This window comes from Pseudopodoces humilis, chromosome 1 (genome assembly GCF_049639895.1).
Source record: "Pseudopodoces humilis isolate 2021_Gansu_Grassland_sample_001 chromosome 1, ASM4963989v1, whole genome shotgun sequence".
NCBI lineage: Eukaryota > Metazoa > Chordata > Aves > Passeriformes > Paridae > Pseudopodoces > Pseudopodoces humilis.
The window spans coordinates 41617861-41631277 of record NC_142200.1 but is presented as its reverse complement, the minus strand read 5'-3'; the positions used below and the strand labels follow the sequence as shown (position 1 = coordinate 41631277).

The 13417-nt window shown below is 39.5% G+C and overlaps 1 protein-coding gene across 4 annotated transcripts in view; it reads left to right on the top strand.

Annotated features, from left to right (window-relative positions):
* MAPRE2 (microtubule associated protein RP/EB family member 2) overlaps positions 1–13417 on the top strand; it is a 99208-nt gene that overhangs the window by 55419 nt on the left and 30372 nt on the right. For 3 of the 4 annotated variants that reach the window (XM_014255902.2, XM_014255893.2, XM_005517178.2), the window contains one exon: positions 6342–6469. The exons of the other annotated variant lie outside the window; for it this stretch is intronic. In XM_014255902.2, the coding sequence (XP_014111377.1) occupies positions 6349–6469 (121 nt within the window). In that variant the 5' untranslated portion in view covers positions 6342–6348. The remainder of the gene's footprint in view (positions 1–6341; positions 6470–13417) is intronic. 4 annotated transcript variants of the gene reach the window in all.

Below are 13417 nucleotides of genomic sequence, written 5' to 3'. Positions count from 1 at the left end.
ATGCAAATACTTTCAGCCATAATTCAGATATTATGTAGTTACGTGTTACTTGTTGCACTGTACTTGTGATGGCAAAGGTGAACCCTGGAAAAAAAAGGAATCTTGTTACTGTAGAGACATGACATTTCAGTTTCAGTGGCAGCAGGAGTGAGAATGTAGTTGGAGAAATAAAGTCTTATGGTATGGAAATACAAGTGGCAGATTTCAGTGAATGCAAATACGACTGGCAGATTCGAGTCAGTGAATGTGGCTTGTCCTTCTCAGGTGAACCTTTAGGTGCCCTGAAATCTTCAAAGCACTAAATAATTGTCCTGTAATTTGAAACTGTTCATTTTTGTGAACTACTCCAGTTTAATAACTGGTTAGTGAATAAATTTCTAACTATTTCTAAAAGCTATGCAGTACACAATGTAATGCATTGTTAGTTATTAGGCCATATCAGAGGGTTTGGCTCAAGTTTTGCATATTATCAGAATACTTCTGGCTGTGTTTTTCACATTTGAGGAAACTGAATATCTGAAAAAGAATCGGTATTTTTCTGCCTCTCAGATAATAAATTTTTTGGGGGACTGGTAAGTTTTCTAAAGTCATATGTAGCACAAGCCAGAATTACCAGAAATCTTTATAAAAGGTACTCAGATTTGGGTCTAAATTGGTCCTTTAGACCCATCATAAACATTGATGTGGGTCAGAACATCCCAGCATTGGCAGGAAGCCTCTAATTTAAAAGAAAATATTCCCTAATCCAATCAGAGTACATCTCTATTACTCTTAATTTCACTTGTATTTAAACAGGGAAATTCAATGAAAACAATAGAAAGTACACTGTTGTCTGTGTTCAGTGATAATCCAGCAATATTCAAACCATAAAATGTACATGGATTGCCTCAGTTTCATCTAGACTCTGTAGAGTACTTCACCAATCATTTTAGGTCAAGTCAGATCCATGTGGTAAATGTAAAATAGCATTCAGAAGTGAGTGAGATGTACAGATAATAATAAATATTTTTAACATTTCAGGGCTATTTAGTAACATGGGAACAGTGCAAAAGAGATTTGACATTCAGCATTAAAAAGCATGAATTTCTCACAGTATTGCAATCACAGGATTTTTTTTTTTTTTTTCCCATGGCAGTGCTTCATTGTGATTAATCTGGTCACTGATTCAGTGTCTGGCTAGATAGAGCCTTTGTGTTTCTTGCTACAAATATCACTGCAGTTGCAGCACTCTGATACCACAGTGTTTGCTGCAAAGCACAGCAGAAGTCAAAAGGGAGAGTAAGAACAGTGTTGTCAGCATTGCATAGGAGCTTTTTGTGTTGATTTTCTCTCCTTTCTGTAAAGACAACCTCGAGCACAGAGACAGCCTCTACTGACTTGAGTGTTCAAGAAACAGGCAAGATCCAGCTGCAAATCAGTTGTCATTTTGGGATGGTATAAAAGGATCAATTTTCCTTGTACACTGAATCTGGCTGGTTTCTTCCTTCAGGGATTTCTTTGTTTTTGCAGTAGCTTTAATCTAGAAAGCCTTTTCACCAGCAGCTGCAGCAGTCTAATTCAGCTTCATCTTAGCCTTTCTGCTGTTATCTCCTGCTTTAGTAATTTTTGGTGTGAGATCTTTTGTTTTATTGGCAGTATCTTATCAGGTGCCAGCCTCCAGAAGGCTCCTCTGTACTGTTACACAGATTTTCCACTGCATTTACAAACTTAGTATCTATTTGTCTCTTTGTACTACTATTTAATACAAATATGTCTATTTGTACTAAATGAGGAGCAATGGGCAGAAACTGGAACACAGGAGCTTCCACCTGAACATAAGGAAGAAATTCTTTACTGTAAGAGTTACTGAGCACTGGAACAGGTTCCCCAGAGAAGCTGTAGAGTCTCCTCCTCTGGAGATAATCAAAAGCCATCTGGACACAAGGCTGAGTAATGTGCTGTGCTTGAGCAGGGTGGTTTGGCTATATGATCTGCAGAGGTCCCTTTCAACCTTGGCTATTCTGCAAAAATGTGAAGGCCTTGCAGCTTCAGAGGATGGCAAGTGTGGTGAGTTTTTTCACTACAAATAGATTCAGTGCTACAATCCTTCCAGTCTTGTCATTAATACTGGTTTATTGTGATACAATAAACTGCTTCCAACAACTGTTATTTATCCCTGGAAGAATAAAGTAAATATGCTTCTTGCAAAACTGTCCTTAAGAACAGCTGGATAGTACCTTGTAACAGCTGCAGCTATCTGTAGCAAGAGCAGTGAAAAACACCCAATATCTCAATGTTCAATGCTGCATAAAATGCCTTAAAAAATTAGTAGACTTTTTGGTGTAATGTTTACCATCAGGCATGCTGAGCCAGTGTATTTCTATCTGGGGAAACTGCTTAAGCATGTACATGATTTTCATCACCTGTCTAATGCTCTGAACTCATGTCTGTGGTGCGTAGTTGTGCATGTGTGAAGTGTTTTTCTGAAATGGCCTAGACTAATATGTGAAGACTCTCCATGGGCTTGAAGTAAAGCAAGGGAGAATCCTTTGTGGTTAGGCGGTACTTTTACAGCCAGAGGTTTTTAATGTCCCCCTGTGCCCTCTGAAGTGGGAGGTATGATGTGCTATCTTCAGTCTGCTTTAAGTTACTATAGAATCACCAGGCACCTCTATGGAATTCTGAAAATACCAGGTAGATACTGGATTTCAGGTTTGTGTAAGCCTCATTGCAATCTTATGATTCAGAGCCTTCAGTGTAAACAAGTGAAAGCCTAGCAAGTTGAAAATGTAAATAATGTTATTGGAAAGAAGTAGTGTATTACAACATAAAATCAAGTTGTAAGCTACTTGGCTATTCAGAGTACGGCCTGTGTGTCTCCACTTGTCCAGCTGTTCTCTTGCATCCCCTTACACATGTTTATTAATGTGTTTTGAAGATGGGTCACATTTTTCAAGGTACTTCAGCACTTTGGGAACTGAGTCCTGCAGAAAACCCCAGCCCAGCTGTAGATGTTGAGCACAGAGATCCTTGAATGCTGCTGAGCATGGTAGCTGCACTACCTACACCTGCTTGTTCTTTATTTTTTTCCTTTTTTGTTTTGTTTGAAGTCTCTCTGTGTGGCAAACAGGATATGTGTGTATCTGAGCATGAAAGTAGAACTTGCTTACTGTAAAGAAAACTTTTCCCAGCTGAGTGTATTTAGAACATAACCAGTAGGAGGGTGTGGAACAAGAGATGCAAAGACAGGGTGAACTCTTTCAAGAGAAGCAGCTGTGGAATATTGACATATATGCTGACAAAACACTTAAGAATGAATGGCAGGGGCATGTTACTGAGCTTTTTAACAGAAATTCTGATTTTCATTTTGCCTTTGCTGACAACTGTACTCACACACTGTTGTGTGCATTTGTGTACAAATCTGAAGCTATTGTCTCTAATAGCTTGAACTTGCCTCTAGTAAATAGTCTGAACTTTTGTTTGACCCTTAGACCATAATAATTCATTTGCAGATGCAGCATAAGTTGTATTACAGGTATCCTTCAGGGTAGCATTGTAAAACTCAAGGTTATTCATTTACTCAGTTTCCTGCAGTAGAATTCCGCACCCCATGCAATGCAGCAGAGGAAGTTGTTTGTTCCCCTGTGGGTTGCAGAAGGATGGGTATTTCTCTTCACAGTTCTTTGTGGAAAAAGGTGATGAAGGAAGTTCTGCTTCCTTTCTGTGTGTGTATATTTTCTTGATCTTTTTAACAAAGTGAACTTTCCCTTTTCAGTAGTGGTAGCTGATGTTTTTTTCTGAGCTCTGCCTGGCCTCAGAGGCCAATTAAAATGTTATTGAGGTAGTGGCAATTACAGATCAGAGTAACTTTATTTCAAATGTTCTCTTCTAAATATCTTTAGTTGCTGTAGAATTCAGTGGACTCCTTTGTATTATTATTACGCTCACTATTCTTAATTCTAAGTGAATATTTAATTCATTACTAAGCTGTTATTCCAACTGATCTTATATACAATATTTAACATGTTAGTTTAATAGTGACAGCGATAGTGTCTTTCTGTTAGTTTTTTATCTATATAAAAGGCTAAAAATAATAAAATAAAACCCATGTGTTTCAAACTTCAGATGCCATTAGTATCAAAGGGGTTCTTTGCCTGCTCAGTGCCTTCCACCCTGATGTTGAAGGTAAGCTTTAGTGGTTAGCCATTGTGGTGTAGTTTTGAAAGGACACTCCCTGTTTCTAAAACTTTGTTCCTAGCACTTGATTCAATCCAAGCACTTAGTGCATGCCAAGAAAGCGACCTTTGCTAACTCTTACAGTGAATACAGGGCTGTGTTCACACAACTGGCTGTGCTGCATGTGAGCCTGCGGGAAGAACAGAGCAGACTGAGCACAGGCTGCTTTCTTCCGTGCTCCAGAGCTGCCTGTACAGAAGTGGGTAGGGAGGCAGCCTGGTTCGCAGTGAATTTCTGGCAGTGGTTGTCTGACTATTGGAGAATGAATTTTTCGACCCTATTTTCTCTCTCTCTCTCTCTCTCTTTTTTCTTTAATTCCTCATAAAGAAAACTTGAGGATTTTATGTCTTGCATCTTAATGCCAGTAGATGGGAACAACTTGAACAACCTTCTGTTTGTGAGATTTGTTTCCTAGAAAGTGACCTGTATTTTGAACTTCGTAATCTTTTTTTAGTATTTATTTATTTATTTTAATATTTTTTTAAGTATTATGTACTTATACACTTACATGTTACCAAGTCAAGTTGTGTGCTGGTAGGTTTTTCCTACACATTTTACCTAGCTTGCCCCACCTAGTTAGCACACCTAACTATGGGTGGAGTTGATGTGCAGTCGTTGTGTTCCCTGCAGAATTGTCTATCAGGTTTCAAAGGTTTACATCACTGCAAATTCTCAATGGAAATGGTCCATGCAGACCTCGGATCCTGCTCTCTTGCACTGACTGAGAAAATTGAGGTCCAGCACTGAGGTGGCAGAAGTGGCACCAAAGCTACACTGAGAAGTGTCAGCTACAGGGTGCCAGTAGATGAAGGTGTGCAGTCCCTAGCAAACCAAGAATAATCATTCAACTTTGACACTTTGGTCATTTCTGAGTCACCTCATACTTGGATTGCTTCTAGTGGACTTTCTGAAGTCCATTACTCTTGGGAAAATGACTTACTCTCTCCATGAACTTGATTCTGCTCTTTGAAACTACAGATGAGATAAACTTGAGTGTGCTCATCTTTTCTCTTTGCAACCTCTTGCAACAGAAAGATGTGATTAGGGTAGGATAACAGGGAGCAAAGTTCAGTAGTATGTGTTTCTGGTCTGTGTACCTGGGAACATGATAAAAGGTACTCTGAATTGCCAGCTTCCAGGAAGGGACCTTTGCTAACTAGAAGAATCTGTCTAAGGTGATGTAGCTGTGAAAATTTCAAGCACAGAGTGCCGTTTACCAAGGTCTCAGTGAAATGTTATCTGAACACTGTTTGAAACTGGCTGTTCAAGGAGGACTGCTGGCATGACCAGTCAGTGGATGTCTGATTTGATGTAAGAGACTCACATTGATTTGTTTAATCTAGACTACCTGGGCATTGGGACAGACACTGAGTGCTGTCTCTAAAGCATTAGGAAATCTGTTCTGGGGAAGAAAAGGCCATTAGAGCTGGAGGATAATGTTGGCAGAAGAACAAATGGGTTTAAGCTGAGAGGAAATGTTCCTTATGTTTTATAAGAATCGGGCTCAATGGCAGCTTTCCAACCAGACAGTTGGGGGTGCAAATCTCAGCTGCTTTCAGGATAGACGTTGGTACATTGGTAACAGAGATTATCTGATGTTCGCTCTGTGACTGTTAGGAACTGAATTAATGATCCAAAAGGGCCCTGTCCCAGTAAGAAATCAGTATTTCATTAAGTAGAACAGCTACTTCATCATTTGGAAGTTATCTAAAATTAAATGTTGGTTTAGGGAACCTGATCATCCTGCAGTGGCAAAAAACTGACAGATGTCGAATCACTGTATTGGTCAGCACAATGTGACAAAAATCTTGGGTCTCTCATCCTGTCTGTCTATCTTTAGGTCTGATTCTGGTTTTCTTCATACCTTATTGGCATGAAGCAGAGTACTGTAGGTTTATATGTTCTTTAAGTTCACAGTGACAGCCAGAGAAATATGTTCATAGATTCCAAGAGGACATTGAAGAGGTTATGTATCATCAAAGAATAAAAATTATGCCTTTTCTTTCAGTAAATAAGAGACGGTTTTGAGTTTTCTTTCTCTGTTTTGAACAGGAAGGATATATTCACTGTATTCAGAAAACAGTTACCAAAATGTCAAAAATATTTTTGTCTCTCTTTTTTTCTAGTTGGGGAATGGCGGTCAACGTGTACTCTACCTCTATAACCCAGGAGACTATGAGCAGACATGACATCATTGCATGGGTTAATGATATATTAGCTTTAAACTACACAAAAGTTGAACAACTCTGTTCAGGTAAGAAAGCACAGTATGCTCTACAAATGTTTATTTTAAAACCACTTTAAAAGTCTGATTTGTTGAAAATAGATAACCTTTCACTTTGACATAAACCAGTTACTCTGAAAAAAGAGACTGATGTATGTGCACAGGAAGCATTTTTGCATTTGTGTTAATCATGGGAAGATAAGGTACCTTGGCAAAGCATAACAAAGGCAGAGGTGAATGGGACAAATGTAGCAGGAGATACATAGAAGTAATAAAAAGGTTGGCTAAGTAAGTAAAGAATACAGTGATAAGTGTTAGTGTTTTAAAGCCACTGGGGTAGTATCTTTTCAAATGGAGAGTGGACATAACTGAGAAATAGACAAATAGAGAACCTACACCCCAGATGGACAAAATTCTCCAGCTCCTTTTCCTTCCTGATGAGATTTCTCAAATCCCTTCTGGTGTTTGCAAGGAAAAAAACACAAGTGTGACTGAAGAAAAAACATGGATTTGAGGAAATGAGCCTTTAGCTGCTGTGAGGGCTTTAGAACTTTGTCAAAATCTTCCTGTTTCTCTTTAAATCTGAGAATTCTCTTTAAATCTTTACTTATTGCTGTAAGTATGTTTGGTAATGAGCCCTGAAAAAAGAGTAATAGTTTGAATATTTCAGACATTTTGGTTAGAGTTGCAACTAGAGCATAGGTGTTAAACAACAGGGTCTGTAACTAGATGATGGCTAGAAATGACACAGAAAAAGGCTGATGTTTCACTGTGAATATACATACCCCTGGGGAATGATTTCTTTCTGATTTCCTACTGTGATTTTTAAATTTGGAGATGTCTGGTGGAGGAGCAGTTTGTTTGTGGAGGAGGAAATCTAACTTAGATTGCTACTTCCAGACAACTAACATTCTGGGAATATCTTACGAAGATATTATCTTACCTTATGAAGACAGTGCTCAAAGCACATGGAAGAGGAACCATGAACAGATTTCAGCTATTTTTTGGTCCAGATGAAATGAATAAATAGGGTCTTATATTCATATATTTGATCTAACCTACCGTTATGGGTAAATTCTCTGTCTCAGAGATGTTCCCTGGAAGATACAAATAATCCTTTGAGGTTGATAGTCTTGTAGCCTATTCTTCAAAATTTAAGAAAGCAATTTTCAGCTGCAGAAGTGGAATTCCAGACTTGCAGCCTTGCACAGTGACCATGAAAATGAGGTTGAAAAAGTGCGGGATAAAGTCAATGCAAGCAGCTGATATAAACTGAACAACTAAAGACATAGACCATGGGAAATATTTTTTTAACTGTTATTAAACTTGAAATTGAGGTGTTTGTCTCTCCAGCTGTTGTTATATTTTTATATCAGGAAGTTAGCCTAAGTATTTTATTTCAGTGTATATAAAGAGAGAATTCACACAGGGAGTAGCTATAGATAGATAGATATACATGTGCACACAAAGAAGGAGATAGAAACAGAAGAAAATGGAGGTTTGCATCCCAAAATACCCAAAGTTTGCTATTGTTTGAAACAGGAAGCATAGGAGACAAGTTGTTGACTTGTTCCTGTGTAGCTATTTAAATGCTCATAAATAGTTGAAAGGAAGCTTTTGAAGTGAGTTCTCAATCAAGTTAAATGTGTGTGGGCTTACACAAAAAACCCACCCAACCAAAAAAAAGAAAACCTAAGACATAAAAAACTTACCAAAACCCATTCTGAAAGAAAGGGAGAAGTGATCTAAGAAAATACTAAGTAGAATAGCATGAGTTAAAGTTATGTAAGAAGATCAGATAGAGAGACTTCAGCTGGGTGGGGCAAGGAGGGGAAAAGCATGGGAACTGTCACAAATCCACTGTCCCATTTCAATACTTCAGCTTCTTATACAACTTTTTCTGTGACCTACAGTGAGGATTTTGGGACACGCCTCAAGGGAAGAACTGAAAAAGGGTGGTCTCATTACAGCTCTTACTCCATTCTGTACAAAATTAAATCTTTTCTTCCTTCAGAATTTCCTGGATTGTATTGATTGTTTTTGTTACCTGATGCTCTTACATTCTAGTCTTTATGGGTGAAAGCTGTTGATTTGAATTTCCCCATTTGGTTTGCTAGTTGAACTTGATGCTTACACACTCCTGTTTTTACATTCATGTGTTTTACAAGCGGGTTTAATAGTTCCTTATCTAAAGAAGCATTCTAGCACAGTGCTTCCTGTGTTTGGGAGGACTTTACTCTCTGAACTGATGAATATAAACACTGATAGGTTATTGCAGACACTGGAGCACAGTAATCTTAGTCTTAATAGGTCCTTCCCGTTTGAGGCTACATAGTCCATTTCTCATGTGCAAGGCATCCATGTGTAGGGATTGAAGACAGATGGTTTGGGAATCTTTCTGCATTTGATACAGTTTACTGTGTGAAGTCAAAGCAATTTATTTAATGTACATATATTTTATTTCACCTATTTCTAGTGTAGCTTTCAAGAGGGAAACTAAGGGAACAGTAGCACAAATGGTGAGCCAACTAGCAGGCAGGGCACCAGCAAGTAAGCATGGTATAGACTGCAGTTTGAGAATGGCCAGTCTAACTTATTCATTCTGGCATTCTTTGGCTGACCTCCTTTGAACCATTGGCAGCTTTCATGCAGATTAATGCTTGTTACCATAAAATATGAACTTTTCTCCAGAACTTCAAAGGGAAGGAATATGTGGGAAACTCTTTACAGCTATGAAGCATTTCATAGCATTAACAGGGATCTGCAGAGCTGCTGTAACTGAATTTTTATAACCTACTGTAAAATTGTATGGACATTTTCTTCTTTTTTAGAAAAAAGCATTAAGATCAGTTATGCTGTTTTATGACAATCCAGTTCTTGTTCATTTTTGCTAATAAGAAGCAAATCGAAATGCCAGAAAAAGCTAAATGGAGGGCCAAAAAAAGTGGGAGAGGGAAAGCAGGGGGGATGTTATATCTGAATTGAAAGCTCAAAGGGGCTACTTTTAGGACATAGGAGCAACCTAGATATGGCATATGCTTGTGTTCAGCACCTAACTGTGAGACCTCACTTGTGCCCACATTTTGCAGCCAACCTAACAATAATTTTTGACATTCAGAGCTTAAGCAAGGAGGAATAATGTGATATTCTGCCTTTACTAAAGGCTTTATTCAGAACATATCTGAAGCTTAATGTGACAGTAGTTACAATGACAGAAAAAGCAATCAGACCTCCTTTTCCTCACTGCTGTGGAGAAGTAGCTTTGATAATAGACATACTGTAGCAATACCAGCCTGTTTCTCAATTTTCACTTAGAGGAACAGAGCTGCTAGGATGAGGAGCAGCGAAGGAAGAGGCTGGCTTAGTCATAAAGTATTTGTATTCCTTGGGTGTCTTAGATGTGGTTTTTTCTCTGTTAAGTAGGCCGAGCAAAGTGCAGTGTCCCCTGAGCTTTCTGAATGCCTGCTGTTGTAGTGATGTGCCAAGAAAGCCAGGTTATGGATGGGTGCAGCCCTGGAGAGTCTTAATTCAGTCTGCAGCTCCTCTGGTAATTTAGTTTTGACAGCTAAACAGGGAAAATCTCTCCAACCATCTCAGTACAATTCTTTTTGCTTTAGACACGTGTCATATTGTCAATTTTTGGACTCTGGGTTTGATTTCCTGCAAAGTTGTTTTACCTGAGCATGAAATTTATAAACCATGGTTTTAATAGAAGGCATAGAGCATTCCCTTTAGACTGACATTAGAGAGAGCAAGCACTTAATTTGATACATCGATGAAATATAATAGAGAACAATTGAGAGGATGTAATGCTGTAGGATCCCAAGTGCAAAACCCATAGGTTTGGGGAACAAGAGTTTCATTTGAAGTATGACATCAGTTGTTTTTTAGGAGTCATGCTTTTTTTTTTAAGGAATACACAGTGGCTTCTTAGAAAGAATTCTGACTAAGCATCTTATAACTGAATTTTCTTTACTAAGGCTGTTTTTCATCTCTAAGGAATACCAAGTGTATGTGTTGCAGGGCTTTTCATGACTGTTAGAGTGTTACATGAGAGTATATTCAAAATAAGAGTCAGGCAGGAGACTGTAGAAGGCTTGGATATGAATTAAAAAGAAACAACACAATGTCTACAAGCTATATAATGTCAAGGAAATGGTAAATGGTCTGGAGCAAGGTATACTTTTTGACATAGCTATACTTCTGTGATCCTATGAGATTAAGGAGATACAGACTCTCCCCACACTGTGCATTTGAAAAATCTCTGTAGAATTGTAAACTTGCAAATTGTCTGGCCCCCAGTGCATACAGACCTTCTGTCTTTGAGGATTTCTACGCAAGGATCAAGGATTGAATGCAGGGTTGTTTTTTCCTTGCTTTTAATAAATGGCCGTATTATAAAGAGAGCGTGTGGTTTGGCATTTTCAAATTTTAGACTCTTTCTCTATAGGTGCCCTGGGTGTTGCCAGAGGGAATTTCTCATGTGGTGACTTCTGTGCCATATCTCAGTTGGTGTTCCTGCTGTGGAGATACGTAGTCCCTTTATATATACATTTTGTTGGCACTCCACCTCCCTGGTGTTGGAGGAGAGCAGGTGTGACAATAGGGCAGATGTTATTCTCTGTTTGACTGTGTGTCACCTTTCTGGCTCGGGATTTGGAGGAAAACTTCACCACATCCTCTGTGGGCTGTTATCCCCTGTGACTGGTGCTGTGTGAGGGAGGAGGATCGTTCCTGGCTTGTGGAGGGTGTCCGTGGTGTCCAGGTTCCAGAGACTGAGTACTGCTCCCCGGCCCCTTGGCAGGGCAGTTCCCGTTTGCAGGGCAGCCATCGTGTCTCCAGCCCCTCAGCCTCAGGACCCTGGGCAGCAGCAGGGAGCAGCATGCCAAGCACAGCTGCTCCAAGGGAGCCAGCTACTCTCCACCATGCCAGAGAAGGGTTGGGGGAGCTGGAGAAGGGTAGTGGCCAGACAGAGAAATGGTGAGCAGGGCTATTTTGTTAGAAAGTCAGCTGTGTAAATGTACACACAAACACGGTTTATTCTGGGGGTTAGCTGAGTAGGATTTGTGTTTTCATGTCTCAGAAGGTTTATTTTGCTCAATGCCTATATTAACCTCTAGCTTCCTACATGATTATTACTAAAATCTGCATTATAGGACCCTTTTGGAGTGCTTGGTGCCAGCATTCCTCTACAGCCCAGTACGCCTGAGAAGCCAAAGCATGTTTCCACATTGGTGGTTTTTGGTTTTTTCCCTGCTGGCAGCCTTGCAGAGGCTGGGTCTCTAGCACAACTTGGGAACATGATTAAAACATGGCTTGATCCCATTTGCACTCTGTAACTGAGGCATGTTTCAAGGAACTGGCATGTTGTCCTGAGGTCATGCAACACAGAGCATACTCAGTGTCAAAGACTCTCTAATGTCTTCCATATGATATTTAGGATTAGAGGGATACAATGAATGTTAATGATTGGATTTAAATCATTTCCAAAACTCTCTGAGGAAGCTTGAAAAGCAGTATCATGAGATTCCCAGACAATAATTCATTTTTTTAAATGTCACTCATTAAGAATTCAGGAGGAATAGAACTTGAACAAGGTTTTTACTTTTAAAAAAATGATTATTTAATTACTCATGCCACTTGCAGTGAGTTGCTTGATTTCCCTCTGGTTTAAAGAGCTTGTTTGATTTTGTGTGGTACTTTTTTTAGGCACGATGAGCTACGCAGCTATTTTAAGTTAAATGGGAACTGTGTTTTCTGAAATTGTTCTGATCTTCCTGTTTAAAAATTAATGAATTCCAAAATAAATTATTGCCAAAAATTTAAGTATTAAAAACTCTGTTGTGTATAATTTATGAGCAGCTTAATGATTTACATATTTAAGAAAAAGAGAATACAAGTTAACACGTGGGAAACCTCCCTCTAATATCCATTATTTAAAATGATCTGTGGATATTCTGGATTATGTCACACACTTGCCCTACCTGTGTGGAACAGGACTTTTGGAAGCAGATGTTATTTAGGTGCGTGTTATCTCAGGGGCTGTTGGTAAGGCTGGAAGGAGTCCTCAGATCTTTTAGGCTTTTTCCCGTGGTGGCAGCACTGCTTTTTTGAGCTCCCATCTGTATGCAGGCACTCACTCTGCCCTCTCTGAGGCAGCTGTGCTCATGCAACTGTGAGCAGAAGGACAGGGCTGCACTCTAATCTGCATCACTTTTAGGGCTTTTTAAGTGCTCTTCCAGGACTGTTACTGGGAAGAGTGAAGATAGGCCAGAGTGCTTCACTGATGCACAACCCCATAAAAACTTGCTTCTCTACAGCTAAGTAGGTGGTAAATTGATGTGCTCTTGAACATTCACTGAGAAATGGGCTGAAACTTCTTAAATCATGGTGAAGGTGTGGGGAGTGGGGGGAGGGTGTGCTGACTGGAGAAGTAAAATTATGTTGACCTACATACTAGGTCATATAGGTGCTGCTGGAAATGCAAATAGGAGTTTGAAGACCATGGTCTCTCCAGTGGAGCGCTCAAGATAAAGTGTTCTGTTTGTTAAACACGTGGTTGTATGTAACACTACATTATGCTCACAGACATGGAATCATAGAATGATTTATGCTGGAAAAAACTACAAATCATGGAGTCCAACTGCCAAGTCCACCACTAAACCATGTCACTAAGAGCCACATCTACATGACTTTTAAATACCCCCAAGGGATGGTGACTCCACCACTCTCCTGGCCAGCCTGTTCCAATGCTTGACAACTGTCTCTGGGAAGAAATTTTTTTTGATAGCCAATCTAAACCTCCCCTGACACAACTTGAGTCTGTTTCCTTTTGTTCTATTGCATGTTGCTTGGGAGGAGAGACTGACCCTTACCTGGCTACAGCCTCCTTTCAGGTATTTGCAGACAACAAGAAGGTTCCCCTGCAAGCCTCATTTTCTTCAGGCTAAATAACCCCAGCTCCAGCAGCTGCTCCTC